Raw genomic sequence first — 16,038 nt, 5'->3', positions numbered from 1 at the left:
GCAGAAGAAACTTGAGGATATGCTGCCGAATTATAAGAAAACTCAAGACGAAGCAATCAAACTTCGCAAAAAAAGGATCTTCACATTTAAAAAGATCCCTTTGGTCAGAGTTTGCTCCTCTAGAAAATTACAAAGAGAAGCAAAATGAATTAACGCCACTCTGAAAAAACTGAAGGACCATTGGCAGAGAAGACTCAGCAATGTTCAGTATTCCAGGAGGAAGCCAAAAGGTACAAGAAAGAGACTGAAGAACTGAAGAACCAGCTGAATGGAAAAGAGGAGGCATTGAAAAGAAGAGTTATAGAACTTTCCAAGCTGCAAGCAGATAATGAGGCCACGAGAAGCATGATTACAGAACAGAAACAATTTAAGACTTCAGCAGAGGCAGACCTGGTCAACAGTAAAACCAAAATGAAGGACAAGGACAAAGCTCTGCTGCAGGAAGAGAAAGAAAAGATACAAATAAGATGGGAAAATGTAAACCTAATGCTGAAGCTCATGGAACTAGAAGAAGAATCACTGGATGCCTCAAACATACCGAGAACAACTAAGTTATTGAAAAATGACATGGCTGAAATGAAAATCAAGAATCTAGAATGTAAGGATAAAGGTGAACAGTTGCAAGGAAAAGTAGAAGTTCCCACAAAGCAGTGTGAGGAGTCTCAGAAAGAATGAGCAAAAGTAAAATTGAAGAATGTGACTCTGAAGGATAGCACACATGAATCAGGCTCTGCTAAGGAAAAGCTGGTCATTGTAGAGAACCAACTTTCGCGTACGGAAATGAGTTTGATGAAATATTGGAACTTTATCATGAAAAGAGCAATGAAATGCTTGAATATCGATCCAATCTGTAGAATACGAAAGATTAAATGAGCAGTATGGAAGAGCAAATCCAGACTTTAAAAGCAGAAAAGGAAAGTTCTAAGAAACAGATTGATGATCTAGCAAGTGAATTGGAAGAATCTAAGGAGCAGTCAATGACTATGGAAGAAGGACTCCAAAAGGAACTGAATGCCCAGGTGAAGGTGTTAAGTATAAGGATCTCACAGATAATTCTGAAACAAAGACAACTGAACTCACCAGAGTAGTTGCTGAGCTGAATGAAAAGATTCAAAAGCTTGCAAAAGGATTGGAAAATAAGAGAGTAACAAATATTTGGTTGAAATTGTGCAACAAGTTTAAAGAAAGGTTCCATTGGTGAAACGTCAATGACCAGCAAGAACATGGTGGACCCCATAGCTAAAGAAAATCAAAGTCCACTCTAGGAATGATTGAAGTGCACATTCTCTTCGGAAGGAATGGTGTCCGTGGTGTCCGAACAAAGCAGATGGGCTGTCGATAAAGAGAAATACACCTCAAAGGAACAGATAAAGCAAATCAAATGGAGACAGCCAAGTACTGGAAACACAGCAAGTCAACCCAAAGCAACTGATACTACTATTCCTCCAAACATGACAGATCAAGATGTGGAAGAATTGTCAAGCCTCAACACCATCTGAATTTATAAAGTCAGAGACTTGAGCGGGGGAGAAGGGGTAGCAAGTAAAGTATTGTAGATAGTTATACCTCATTGGAAGGGAGGGGTTTCTTTAGAAAAAGGGGGATGTTGTATCTGCTTTTAAGGGGTAGCAGCATGCCACTGTGGTATAAAGGTGTTAGGCAGAGCAAGGATTATTGTGGGACTGGAGAAAAGTACCGTCCACGATATGATGCATAGAGTCACATGATAGTAGGCTGTGGAGTAAAGTCTGGAAGGATCCAGCATGGAGGCAGCACCCATGCATGTCAGTACCTGAGATATATACATAGTTATGGGTTGACAATAAATGGTTTATATTTAATTATACAAGTCTCCAGAACTCTTAGTGAGACACTAAACAAATCTTTACAACAATAAGGAATGGATATAAGACCCTGTAGAGCGGATCTTCTAACTGTTTTTTCAAGAGTCAGAGTACAGGTAAATTATACAGAACTAAGGTTACAAATCTCCCAGTTCATTGTCTGGCTCCCATGGTGATTCTACTGATTATAAAGATTAACCACTGAAAAATAGCTTTGTCTCTCAGCTAATAGCCAAGAGAGCTGGATTTGAGTCTGTACTCTGGAGTTCTAAAAGAGACAGGCTCCATCCATGATTTTGTTTCATATTGTTTTCATTTTCACTGCAGAATATTTCCTAATGAGAGGTTTGTATCTGCTCTATATGTGCTTACCTTCAGACTCCAGTTGCTTGAGCTGCTGTGACGTGCGCAGGAAGTAGGCCCTCAACATGATGAAAATAACTGCCACTGGAATTGCCGCCAATAGAGTGTAGGGTTGTAGCACAGATACCACACAGATGGCCCCCACAACAATTAGTATCAACTGTAAATGGAATGCAAAACCATTAAACCTCTAGCAATTTATCAACTAAAACTATACACCTTGTACAACTAGTAAGAGCCAAAGAGTCAGAGTGTCCCTAGCTTTCCCCCTTTGGTGTTCACCAGAGATTATGCTCCAGTGTCCAAGAAGTAGAATGAATAGCCTACTTCCATATCTCTGGTAATACTGCTCTTTTCCAAAAGGATGATCCAGGTTTGATTTATTGAACACTCCCTATCTGATATCTACCTTCCTCTTGTGAGAAGGTTCTGTTCATAATAGCTCCGTTAAGATCAAAAATCAGTGGCATGAAAATAAAACTTTCATCCTCCCACTCCAGGATGCTGCATGTGCATGCATGTCCTCCTAATATACTCTACTTTAGGAATTCTAAAACAGAATCCACCCATTCATAAATATGTAACATATAAATACTTCGTGTAATGCCCCAAGTGCTAACATCAGATATACACTAGTCTCTTTGCTTTCAGCAAAATACCCAGATGAAATGTGATTTCAGTCTTATTCATCACTCGTCAACCTCAAGTGGCCTAGGCTCATGTTGTGTCAGTGAATATGGTCACGCTCTTTCTCCTGATTTCTCCATGTTGTTGATTCGCTCTGTCTTCTTCTGCTTCTGTCTCTCTTTCTCTTCTTGACTGTTTCTCTTTCTTTAATTTTTCCTCATCTGCTCCTGTGTTCATTAATGTGCTCCTTACTTGAAAGTACAATGTGGCAGGTGATATGCAAAGTATGGCATTGAGAGAACTGGAGTATTATTGGGTATTTTGGTGACCTGATCTTTCTCTTTTCCAAAGCTTTCTGGACTAAGGTTAAATGGGTTGTCTCGATACATGAAGAGTGTGTGCACTTCATACCAGGCAAAGAGAATATATAATTGTGTGAGTTTCTCAGTAGCTTAGTTTAGAGAACCCTTAAACGTAATGCTTTTTATTCTATGTACAGGTTTAATACAACCGAGTGGCTTGCTGGGTCACTTCAGAGGGCAATTAAGAGTCAACCAGATTGCTGAAGAACTGAAAATATAAATAAAAACAAAAACTTCTGGAAAAGCTCAGCAGGTCTGGCAGCATCTGTGGAGAGAGAAACAAAGTTAATGTTTTGGGTACAATATGACTCTCCTTCAAACTGAAGAGAGGCAGAAATGTGATGGATTATATATTGTCGAGAAAAGAGGAAGATCAGGTGGAGCAAGATGGGAAGGTCAGGGATAGACTAGAGGGCAGGGCAGATGAAATTACAAAGATGTCATGAAACAAAAGGAAAGAGAGTGGGAATGGTAGTATAAAAGGAAGAAAGCATTGGTCCAGAGTAGGTGTTAACAGCTTAACAGAGTTGGTTTCAACAGCATAAAACCCAACACATTTCTGCCTCTCCAGTTTCAACTGGACTCGAAATGTTAACTTTGTTTCTCTCTTCACAGATGCTGCCAGACCTGCTGAGTTTCTCCAGCATTTTTTTTAAAAAATTCAGATCTTCAGTATCTGCAGTAGTTTGCTTTTATTTATATGTATGACTATAGGACAGTCCAGGTAAGGACAGCAAATTTCCTTTTCTAAAGGGCATTAATGATGCACATATGGTTTTTATGACAATCTGGCAGCTTCATGGGCACTTTTATTAATACCAGATTTTTTATTTCATATTTTCTAAGCTGAATACTAATTCTCAAATTATTACGGTGGGACTGAATTCACATTCTATGGATAGTTAGTCCAAACCTCTCGATTTCTAGCGGAATAACATAACCATAAAAACTACTGTGCCTAGAACTTCATACATGTTCTAGATATAAAACCAATTTTTGGTACACAGAAATTAATGAGACATTAGAAAGAAGTTCATCTTAAATTCGCTGACCTGCACAAAGTCAAAGGCGGTGAGTGGCAACATGTCATCTATTATGGCAGTATCTTTGATGAATCGATTTAGAATTCTGCCTGCAATTTTAAAAAAAAGCTATAAAGAATTATCTGAAACAACTTTTTTTGAACAAAAGTAATTATTTTGTTGCCTTGAAAGTTACCAGGTTTTTCTCTGTTTTATCCTGGTTGTTTTAAATATTATGCCAATGCACACATTCCATCAAATAATAGACATTTGAGAGGGTAAGAAAAGTACCTTGACTAAGGGAAGGATTATTAACACAAGCCCTTCCAAAGTAGCTAAAGGTTTATGAATCCACTTCTAATGTGTTGGCATTATAGGGTGTGCCGATGGAAAGTTTATTGTACAGATGATATTCATAGCTGCTCTCACTGCACAGGAGGGCAGTGCAGAATAGAAATTAATGGAGAAAGATTTTTCATAGTGCAGCCAATCCTTGGAATGAGGACAGATGGAAGACAAGACAAGCAAGACAGGTGATAAATTGGTGACCCAGCAGCTACATTATTATCTAGCCAAAAAAAGCAGCCAGTTTGCACACAGTAATGTTTTGCAAGCCGCAAATGAATGAATGACCAGATAATCTATTTTTGGTGTTGTTAAATTAAGGGAGAAATGTTGCCCAGAACACTGTGAGAGTTCCGGCTCTTCTTCAAATAGTGCCGCAGGGTTTTTAACATCCAGCCGAGTAGGCAGACAGAATGGGTATTTAATATTTAATCGAAAAGACGGCACCCTCAACAATACAATATTCCCTCAATACTACTCTAATATATCAGCCTAGATTATGTACTAATGTTTGGAATAGGACTTGATTTCACAACCTTCTGATTCAAGTGAAAGTGCATCATTTGGCAACACACCATCCTTCATGTCCAAAAGACATCCCTTCTAAAGTCACAAAAATCTGTAGAAAGGTGTAGCTTATCACTGAATTGTGTAGCCTTTGTCAGATTCAGCTATAGTTGCAAATTCACCAAAGTCAGATAAGAGACACGCATCATTTGTAGTACAGAAGTCCCCCATGCTGCCACTCTATAATGTGTTTTTTGTTACGTGTAGATTTATGCATTCTGATTTTGAATGCACATTTACTCTAGAATGCTTTAAATTGCTACAGCTTTCAACTTTAATTTCTTTTCAGTTTAATTCAAGGCCACAGAAATAAAAGGCAGACTTGCCAACATGTGTGACACTTATGCCTTGCAAATAGCTTAATTTAACTGTAAATTTTATGTTTAATTTACATGTCCATTATCTTACGTTCTGCCCTCTAGACCCTGGTAGATTTGTGGTAAATGTAGAAGATAAAGCACAGCTAAAGCTAATTAATAATCAAATTCAAACCATCAAATCAATCAGCTTCTTAAATTTATTGTCAAGTTAACCTCTTGCAGAGGAGAAAGTCCAATTTTTAATCCTATTTGCTGGCACAATTTTCTTTTGATGTTATTTTATTAATTTTGAAACTATTTGCAGTACTCCAGCATAGTGAAACCTATGGGGCCTGTATGAAAATTAGAGAACAACAGCAAAGGATCCAAGTGATACAGTCTTAAAATTTGACAGCAAAGCAATTTTTGACTATTCCTGCTTTATTTAAAAGCTATGACAAAAATACTACAAGAAGCAAAGATAATTAAAAGTTTCAGTGCAGTAGATCCCACTGAAGTTTTCCTCAAAACCCAGCCTCATTCAGTAAGATAAAACAAATTAATTTAAATGTCTGATGCATGTTTCATATAGCAGCTAAAACAGCACACTAAAACAATGACACTCACTGTGGTAAAAATAACATGCTACCAAACACATTAAGGGCTAGCCTTTTATTCTCTCAAAGTATCGCACATGTCTGAATGTCAGATTTCCATGAATTACAAATAGTTCTCATCAAAGGACTACCTCTCTCCACGTTTGTACTTCATTGAACAAAATTCTGGCAAATAAAATCCAAACTTTACTTTCAAAAATGGAATTAATGCTTACAGACATGAGTTATTCCATAAAATTAATACCTGCTTTCATTTGGTTGAAGACAGTCATGGGTGCTTGGAGAACTGAGTGCAACATTCGTTTATGCAGGTCTTTGGAGACTGTAACAAGAGTGTGGACCAGAGGCAGTCCTCGAATAACACCGAGTGCGAGGAAGCTGTCTGCAAGTCCCACGTAGATGTAAAATATATAATAACAGCTGCCATTGGTAATAAATTTAGAAAATACAGTAAGGTGGGAGAGGTCTGTTGAGGAGGCATTGGTTTGTGAGCCATTGTCTTCTGCTAATCTGAAACAAGCAAACATACACAATAACTGAGAAAGATGTACTTTTTTACTTGACAGATTGATTGCTGAATATCACTAACTCCTTTTTTTTTAACCTACCAACCTTTTGTTGTGTTCAGTCTGAAACTGTGATGAGGGTATAACCCAAGAGTGGTGAATTCATTTGAGCTGAATCAGCCTAAATTGTCATGATGAAATATATACAATTTAGTGGTCAAAAATGGCTAAAACTACACTAGCTTTGAATATAGCCTTTAACATTTGCTTAAAGCTTTAGGAGTGAAAGGCAAGTTATGAAAGAGTGTGACAGGAGCTTCAACCATTCCTGAATTTCCTGATCATTCTTAAATTTCCTTAGTAATTCAACATTGCAAGCAAGTCCAATTGTACCCTGGAATGAAAACATTAATACTACAAAAATACAGTATATGTGCAGAAATATAAACATCTGCTTTACCATTTCGGGAACAAAGACAGCTGTAAAAATTTATCTTTTAAGTGATATTTTTAAAGTCAAGGGACAAAGTTTGAGGTAGGCATCAGGGATTTTGTGTACTGGCTTGGGAGCACCTCTTTTCGGGAGGCCTGCCACAAGTTGTTATGTTTACTATGGGGTCACTTTGCTTGTGAACTGGTTACACGCTTATCTGTCAGCAGTTGAGTCGATTACAATATACTGCAGACGCAGAGACCAAATAAAATGAGGCACATGCTATTTATTTACACAGACAACAGAGCACTGACATGATGTGTGCTTCTCCAACCAGGCCTTACTTTAGACTAACATTAACATGGTAGCCCATGCTACACAGCTACAGTCTTACAGTCATGTGGTCAATCAGTACACATTCTCTTAAAGGTGTATTACACCTCAGATTACCACAAGTGCCAATCAGACAATTAACTGGGTGGACCTTTCCTGGGACTGAGGTCCCCAGGGCAGAAAACCCTCGAGGGCTGCAGGCCAATCAGTGGCCAGCAGTTGTGATTGCGGGCAGTGCTAGTGGGAGTGGTGGGAGATGTCAGCTATGCACCCACCCAAGGCTCAGGATAGCCACACGTGAGTGATGACTAGAGTGGGCTCATGGGATAGGCATTGAGAGGGATGAGGGAGAAAGCAGCAAGGGCAGGGGGTGGCTCTCAATGGGCCCCCCTCCCCAGTGTTAGGTCCATCAATCAGGTACTGAGTACCTTTGAATGAGAGACTCCTTTAGAAGCCTCCAGCAACCCCAAAAGGGATTTATTTTTGGGTTTCCTAGCTAGCAAGTCCCCACCAGCTGTTGGATGAATACCAGTGGCAGCGAGGTGAAACCCTTAAATGAGCATTAATTGCCCACTTAAGGGGCTCAATTGGCCGGGGGGGCGCGGGAATGGTGGGAAGGCCATCCATGAACTTTGCAAAAGTAAGAAACTCTACCAAAACCTTATATTAAGGTTATTCCAGTGTTCTTATGGCTGGCCTCCTAACTTACAAACTCCGTAAACTTGAGCCCATGCAAAATTGCCTGCCTATTTCCTAACTCACACAAAGTCCTATTCACCCCTTGCTCCTGTGCTTGCTGATCTTCATTGTCTCCAAGTCTGCCGACGGCTTTTTTTCAGACCCCTCCATGACTTTGCCCCTACCTGGTGTCCCCCTTTTGCCCTAATATCTCCTTATGTAGCTTGGTGTCAGATTCTGTTTGATAATGCTCTTGTGAAATTTCTTGGGGTCTTTTCACTATGTTAAAGGCAGTATGTAAATGCAGGGTGCTGCTGTATCAATTGCACATGATGGCTGGGAATTCATAGGGCCCCAGGGAGAGTATTGGGAGGCAGATGGAGCAGCCTATGGTAGGGTGAGAGGTGGCATGCCCATCACATTCTGGCCTCTACTGGTGTAGCCTGGCAGTTTTCTTGTGGCTTTGGTGGGGTGCCTCCTGATCTGACATCCAGTGAGCCACAGAGGGCCACCTGGTAGCACCTCCCACTGCCCTCACAAATGCCTCCCCTTCACCAGGATCCTTCTCAGTGAGTCCAACCCCATTTACCTGAGTTGCAGGGCCACCTTCTATCCTTGCTGCTGCTGCCTGATAGCAATCCGAGCAGTGGCCACTGCTCCCTGTGGTGTTGCTAGGACAAAAGTGCTGCCAGCCATCCAACTTAAAGGGTCAAGTTCCCTGACTGCAGGTAGTCAATTGTTTGCTGCATGTAAAATGGGGTGGGGGTCCCATGACTGGCTGTGGCAGGCTAGCCCCTGACTTTCCAGCCAATGGATGGGACAACATATCCCAGCTGGTATGTACAATTGCCTTCCATACACAGTCTTATAACACTTGGAACACTTCTAATAGAGTAGGGTACAATTCACAGCCGTTCCTTTCACTGTTCCTACTCTAGCATTGTCAATGCTTTCCCCACGACAAATCATTACACCTACTTAATACAAGTTTATATTATCAGACCCATTAGTTCTATCATGCAGATAAATAGGTAACCCTGTACTTTTTGCAATTTCAATGTGCCAAACCTTTCAACACTTGTGTACGTCAGCTTCAACTGAATATCATGCATACACAGAAGTAGGTTCCCTCAAAGGTACTGAGAGAGCAGGAAATGGGGAAGTAGGAGACTGGGACCCAGCTTAAGACTTGTGACAAACTCTGTTCTTTTTTTCAACACTATTGACTCATTCTCTGAAAGCAAACCTGTTGGATCCAGTGCCCTTGGTTTGTTGTGGCTAAAGGGTCCAGGTTGCACGCTTTGTTCAGGGTGACCGAGTCGGTACAGAGACAAAGAACATCTGGAGATAGTTGTTAGAATAAACACATGCTGTTTATTTACAAACTAACTCTACCAGTATACTTGTGTGCTCACAACATAAAACTCTGTCTTCACTCTTCAGTGACTAACTCAAGACTCTTTCACATAGAGGTAGCCCACGCTACTCTGCTATTAGACAATAAGATAATGTGACCTTACATTACAATATTTGTCTTAAAGGTATATTACATCTCAGGTTACTACATCCCTTCCCCCCTTTGCTGAAAAATACATTTTACAATTTTTCAATACATCAAGTTATTTAGACAGTTCAATTATTTACAAAGTCAGTCTCTCTGGGGGTTTCCTTATGCATGAAGAACGTCTCAACTCTACAGCTTCTGAAGTTTGCTTTGGAGTCTCCCTTACTGAAGTCACCTGAACTTCAGGTTCTACAGCAGGTACCTGTAAATTTGTTTCTTTGACTCTTTCAGGTACAGTTGACCCATTTGTACTTGGTTGAGTTCTTTCAACAGGAAATGTTGATTCAGTCTCGACAACTGGTGGAATCACTTCTGGATATTTGGCTTCTCCACTTCGTATGTGTTCCACATGTCTTCTTATTATTTGATCTCAACTTTTACATGGTAGGAAAGAGCAGCACTAATTTCACCAAACAGCCATGTTGGTCCTTCTCTAAAATTTTTCACAAAAACTTTCTCTCCTACATTAAATGTTCTGCTCCAACTGTGACAATCATGTCCCATTTTCTGATTTTCCTGCCTTCTTTCTACTTCCCCCCCCCGCAAATTTGGCATAACTAGGCTCAGTCTCGATTGGAGATGGCGCTTCATCAACAATTCCGCAGGTGTGACACCTGTTGTTGAATGAGGGGCGGTTTGATAATAGAGTAGAAATCGTGCTAATTTAGTCGCTATCGAATAGCAGGACAATTTCTTTATACCAGGTTTGAATGTCTGAACCGCTCTCTCGGTGAGTCCATTGGGAGAATGATGGTATAGAAATGTTTTCACATGAACAATACCATTGAGGCTTGTAAATCAGTTGTGAATACTGTTCCATTATCTGATATTAGCACTTCAAGTAATCCATTTGTAGCGAAGCTTTGTCGTAGTTTGTCTATTGTCGCTGAATATGTGGGTGACCTTACTTCATATATGTCCATCCATTTTGAATGCATGTCTATTATAAGGAGAAACATTGTTCCCATAAAAGGTCCCACATAATCAATGTGTACACGTACTCATGGTCCTCCTGGCCACTCCCAGGAGTGTAATGGAGCTGTTGCAGGTAATTTTGACACTACATACAACTTTTTACTAGGTTTTCTATCTCTCCACCCATTCACAACCACCACATATAGCTATATGCTATTGTCTTCATTTTAGAAATTCCAGGATGTGAACTGAGAAGCTTAGATAACAATGGTTTTCGTCCTTTCAGAGGAACAATTATACGAGCTCCCCACAATAAAACACCTCCTTGGATGGTTATCTTGTATCTTTTCTGGAAATACAGTTTTATTTCATCGGATTCTTGTTTGTGACCACCCAGAAAGAACTTGTTTTCTCACTTTGGATAAGACTGGGTCACAGTTCGTCCAACCTTTCATTTGTTTAGCACATATCGCTAATGAGTCCGGGAGGTTTAATAACAAGATGTATTCTTGAGGAATTGTAACATTCTCAACTTTTATCTCAAGAGTAAACAACTGAGTGCATCTGCATTTAAATTTGACTTCTGGGTCTATGAATAAAAGTATACTCACATGCTGCCAAGATCAACGCTCGTCTTTGTACTCTTGCCGAGGCTATAGTGGGCATAGCCTTGTCTTCCCCGAATAGCCCTAATAATGGCTTGTGGTCTGTTATGATAGCAAAGTGATGACCTTGCACAAATTGATTAAACCTTTTAACACCGAAAATGATTGCCAGGCAGGCCTTCTTTTTCAATTTGAGAGTACTTTTTCTCTGCTGTAATAAGTGTTCTTGACACATAACCTATAGGTTGTTCTAATCCATCATGCACTCGATGAGAAAGCACCACTCCCACTCTATAAGCTGATTCATCACACGTTATTATCAATTCTTTCTCTGGATCAAAATGTACTAGAAGTGTAGATGACTGTAACAACTTTTAACTTTTGTGAAATCTTCTTCTTATGGTGTTTGCCATGACCATCTCTGATTTTTCTTGAGCAAACAATATAATGGTGCCAGTTCTGTCAATAGGTTAGGCAAGAAGTGTCCATAGTAGTTAATCATGCCCAAGAATGATTTCAATTCGGTTGTATCCTTCAGTTCTGGAATTCTTTAATTCTTTCACCTTTTTTTCAAGTGGATGTAGGCCTTGTGAATCGACCTTGTGACCTGGGTAAGTTACCTCTTTCACCTGGAATGTGCACTTATCTTTCCTCAATCTCACTGCAACCTGCGAAAAAAAACTTTAGAACTTCCTCCAGGTTCATCAAATGTTCTTTTCTGTGAGTCCAGTCATAAAAACGTCATCCAGATAAAGTACAACATGGGGCAGTCCCTGTAACAAACTTTTCATGGTTCTTTGGAACATGGTGCAAGCAGAAGATACGCCAAATGGTAAACGGGTGTATTGATATAATCCCTTATGTGTACTTATGTTGATAAACTTTCAGGATATCTGCTCTCATTCCAATTGCTGGTAGGCATGACTCAAATCTAACTTCGTGTTAGCCTTTCCATCTGCCGAATTAGTGTATAAATCTTCAATTTTAGGTATGGGGTGTCTATCTTATTTTGCAACTTGATTGACTGTTAATTTATAGCCCCTGCATATTCTAATGCTTTGGCCAGGTTTGAGAACAGGTACAATTGGAGCAGCCCACCCTGAAAATTGTACTGGTTGTATCACCCCCAGTTTTTCTAATCTGTCCAGTTCTGCTTCTACCTTATCCCGCATTGCATAAGGTACTGGTCTTGCCTGCATGAATCTCGGTGTTGCCTTGGTATCTACATGAATTTTTGCTTACAGACCTTCAATTTTTCCAAATCTGGCAGCATCTGTGGAGTTAACATTTCGAGTCCGCATGACTCTTCAGCAGAACTAAGGAAAAATAGAAAAGGGGTGAGATATAAGCTGGTTTAAGGGGGCAGGGGGGTTGGGACAAGAAAAGCAGGATAGAAGGCCAGTGATAGGTGAAGATAACCAAAATATATCACAGATAAAAGGACAAAGAGGTGTTGAAGGTGGTGATATTATCTAAAGGAATGTGCTAATTAAGGGTAGAAAGCAGGACATTCCTTTAGATAATATCACCAGCTTCAACACCTCTTTGTCCTTTTGACTGTGATATCTTTCAGTTATCTCCACCTATCACTGGCCCTCTATCCAGCTCTTCTTCTCCCAACTACCCCCCCCCCCACCCTTAAATTTATATTTCACCCTTTTCTATTTTTTCTTAGTTCTGCTGAAGAGTCATGCAGACTTGAAACGTTAACTGTGCTCCTCTCCACAGATGCTGCCAAACCTGCTGAGTTTTTCCAGATATTTTTGTTTTTGTTTTGGATTTCCAGCATCTGCCGTATTTTGCTTTTATTTCAATTTTTCCGAGTTCTTCCCTGAAAACTGAGGCATATTTCTGTAGTAGCTGTGAAATTCCATTAGTTCTTAGTTGGAAGATTTCATTTTCATTCCAATTTAATTTATTTCAGCTAGTTTCATCCGAGAAGACCAGGTCCCTTGCCTGCTTCTACCATCAAGGGTAATCTTACTGTTTGACCTTTATAATTTACTGAGACTTTACATACGCCCTTGATTTGTATGCTTTCTCCTGTATAAGTCTTTAGTTGTTCAACAGTTTCTTCTCATTCAGCTTGCGTTCTCCATGATTCAAGTATTGAAGAGTATGCTCTCCATTCATCACAGTAGCTGCACCAGTATCCACCTCCAGTCTGATAGGCTTCTCATTCACTCTCATGGATACATAGATATGCTTTGTTCTTCCTGCCTTTAAATTATACAGTGAACAGATATCAGCATCTATTACTGCAGGCTTTTCAATGCTGTCTATCTCATTGGATTTTTGCCTCTGTCTGACAGTCCGCCTGATTCCACCTTTACAATGTCTCTTGAGGTGTCCATATCGATGGCAGAAGAAACATTCAATATTTTAAAATTGTGTTTCATTACAGGGCTGTCTACTTCCATCTCCGATACCATGATGCCATGCTTTTGCTGCTGAGATTCCCTTTTTAATTTGTCTGCCATCAGTGGCTGCTTCCCGCTTTGGAACAAAGCTCTGCACTTTCAGGCTGTTTTTGGTTGAAGCTCCCCGCCCAGCATGGAGGACAGCACCATTTTGTGCTCCTCAAATGGCTTCTGAGTCTCGCACTGCACCTTCCATTGCCAGAGTGATTTCCAGCGCCTTCAGAGAATCTAGATTTGTTTCAGCCAACAATCTCCTCTGGATAACATTTTCATTTATGTCGCACACCAACCGATCCCTAAGCATATCATTGATTAGAGTACCGGACTCTCAATATTCACTTAATTGCTTCGGACTCGCTACATAAGAAGCAGCTGTCTCCCCTGCAGCTCTGATTCTTGAGTTGAATTTAAATCTTTGTATGGTCACTGATGGCTTGGTCTGGTAATGATTTCTTACGAGGTTCATTAAATCATCAAACCTTTGGAGTCTGGGGCACTGGGCACCAACAGGTTTCGAATTAGCCCATATTTCTTACTCCCACACATGGACAGAAGGATCGTGCACCCTTTCTCCTCCCCTAGTGTTGTTTGCCTATAGGAAGAACATGAGGCGTTCAACAAAGTGAGACCAGTTGTCCGAGGTTGGATCGAATGGCTCTACTCTTCTGAATTGCAGCATCTCTTAGGAATTAATTTGATGCTCAGAAGGAAATTTTCTTTAACTTACAACTATTGTGTGAGGTATGGTCTGGAGATCAGTTGTTCTGGTTTCGTTTGTTTTTCTCTCTCACTTTTTACCTTGGTTTTCGTTATTTTTGATGATTTTACTCTCATCGTCAGTTTGTTGATCCCAGTGCCCTTGGTTTGTAGGGGCTAAAGGATCAGGATACATGATTTGTTCAGGGTGACTGAGTTGGTACAGAGACAGAGAACATCCGGAGATTGTTGTTAGAATGAACACATGCTGTTTATTTACAATCTAACCCTACAACTATACTTGTGTGCTCACAACATAAAACTCTGTCTTCACTCATCAGTGACTAACTCAAGTCTCTCTCACATTGAGGTTCCCGTGCTACTCTGCTATTGGACAATAAGATCATGTGACCTTGCAGTACAATACTTGTCTTAAAGGTAAATTACATCTCAGGTTACTACAAAACCATATGCTGTTTAATCAATTTGATGTCAATCATTTAATGAAAAACTATATCTCAAGAGTTGACATCAAGAGATCATTGAAAAAAACAATTTGCCTTTGCATAGGATCTTTCACAACCTCAGGGTATCCAAAACTGATTCACAGTCAATGTAGTATTTTTGAAATGTAGGTCATTGTTGTTGAGTTTATGTGCTCTGGTCCTAGGATGGGCCACGGGACTCAATGCCATTTGGGTTATAGACAGGAATGCTACCATTGAACTAAGGACATTCTTCGTAACATGCGTTCTTCTTTTCTGTTTCTATGTGAAGCTAAGGGCAGAATGTTCCTTGCCCACTGCAGTCAGGCATCACGGTAGGCATGGGTGGGCAATATGGGGGTAGGGGGGAAGGAGTAACCTTGGTTTCACAACGTTATGAAACCAGTTTGCAATTGTTTGCTCTGCCCATCAATGGCGGGCCACGTTTCCCGCCATCAGGAACTTCATTGTAATACACCTGCATATCATTACAAGCCCAGCTCACGAGAATCATTCCCCTCCATGCTGGATCATCCAAGCACCTTAGTGTGATAGCACACCAACATGTTTCACAACAGCATAAGGTATGCACCTGGCGAGCTGCACTTTGACGGGAACTCGGAGGTGAGTGCACAGTAACGTTGAGCAGCACCCGCGATGGTCACCTGTTGAACTTCAAAGTCGAGGTGCCAGACATTCAGGCAAAGGCACAGGCAAGTCATTATTTCCAGGCTAGCTGACAGTGCGGTGCCAGGGCAAGGGCTGCCCTGCGGTTGTGGTAGGTTACGGGGTGGGGGGTGGGGGGAGGCAAGGGCTGCACTGCGGTTGTGGTAGGTTACGGGATGGGGGGAGGCAAGGGCTGCCCTGCAGTTGTGGTAGGTTACGGGATGGGGGGAGGCAAGGGCTGCCCTGCGGTTGTGGTAGGTTACGGGATGGGGGGAGGCAAGGGCTGCCCTGCGGTTGTGGTAGGTTACGGGATGGGGGGAGACAAGGGCTGCCCTGCGGTTGTGGTAGGTTACGGGATTGGGGGAGGCAAGGGCTGCCCTGCGGTTGTGGTAGGTTACGGGGTGGGGGGAGGCAAGGGCTGCCCTGCGGTTGTGGTAGAGCATAAGCACATGAGGGTGGAGGAAGCAGCTACATATTAAGGGAACCTTGTATAAAGTGACCATTCCTCCACTGCTAACACAGTTCAGGCACAGCCATATTGATGTGCTTGGAGTTGGGCCTCTAGCTTACCTGCCCACTCAAGCAACGCAGAGGAGTGAAAGTTCCACCAAATGCTCCAGAGCTTTTCACCCCTCGGGCACAGACTGCAAACTAATGAGCATTTTAGTGGGCTGCAGGACAGTTGGACACC

General features: G+C 41.1%; 1 protein-coding gene across 1 annotated transcript in view; it reads right to left on the bottom strand.

Annotated features, from left to right (window-relative positions):
- cftr (CF transmembrane conductance regulator) overlaps window positions 1-16,038 on the bottom strand; it is a 145,700-nt gene that overhangs the window by 27,533 nt on the left and 102,129 nt on the right. The window contains exons 17-19 of the mRNA XM_041215962.1: window positions 6,291-6,556; window positions 4,249-4,328; window positions 2,217-2,367 (exon numbers count right to left, since the gene is read on the bottom strand). Coding sequence (XP_041071896.1) covers window positions 2,217-2,367; window positions 4,249-4,328; window positions 6,291-6,556 — 497 coding nt within the window. The remainder of the gene's footprint in view (window positions 1-2,216; window positions 2,368-4,248; window positions 4,329-6,290; window positions 6,557-16,038) is intronic.

Source organism: Carcharodon carcharias, chromosome 21, assembly GCF_017639515.1.
Source record: "Carcharodon carcharias isolate sCarCar2 chromosome 21, sCarCar2.pri, whole genome shotgun sequence".
In the NCBI taxonomy this organism is placed as follows: domain Eukaryota; kingdom Metazoa; phylum Chordata; class Chondrichthyes; order Lamniformes; family Lamnidae; genus Carcharodon; species Carcharodon carcharias.
Note: the sequence above shows the minus strand (reverse complement) of the source record. Positions and strands in the feature narration are given on the sequence as shown.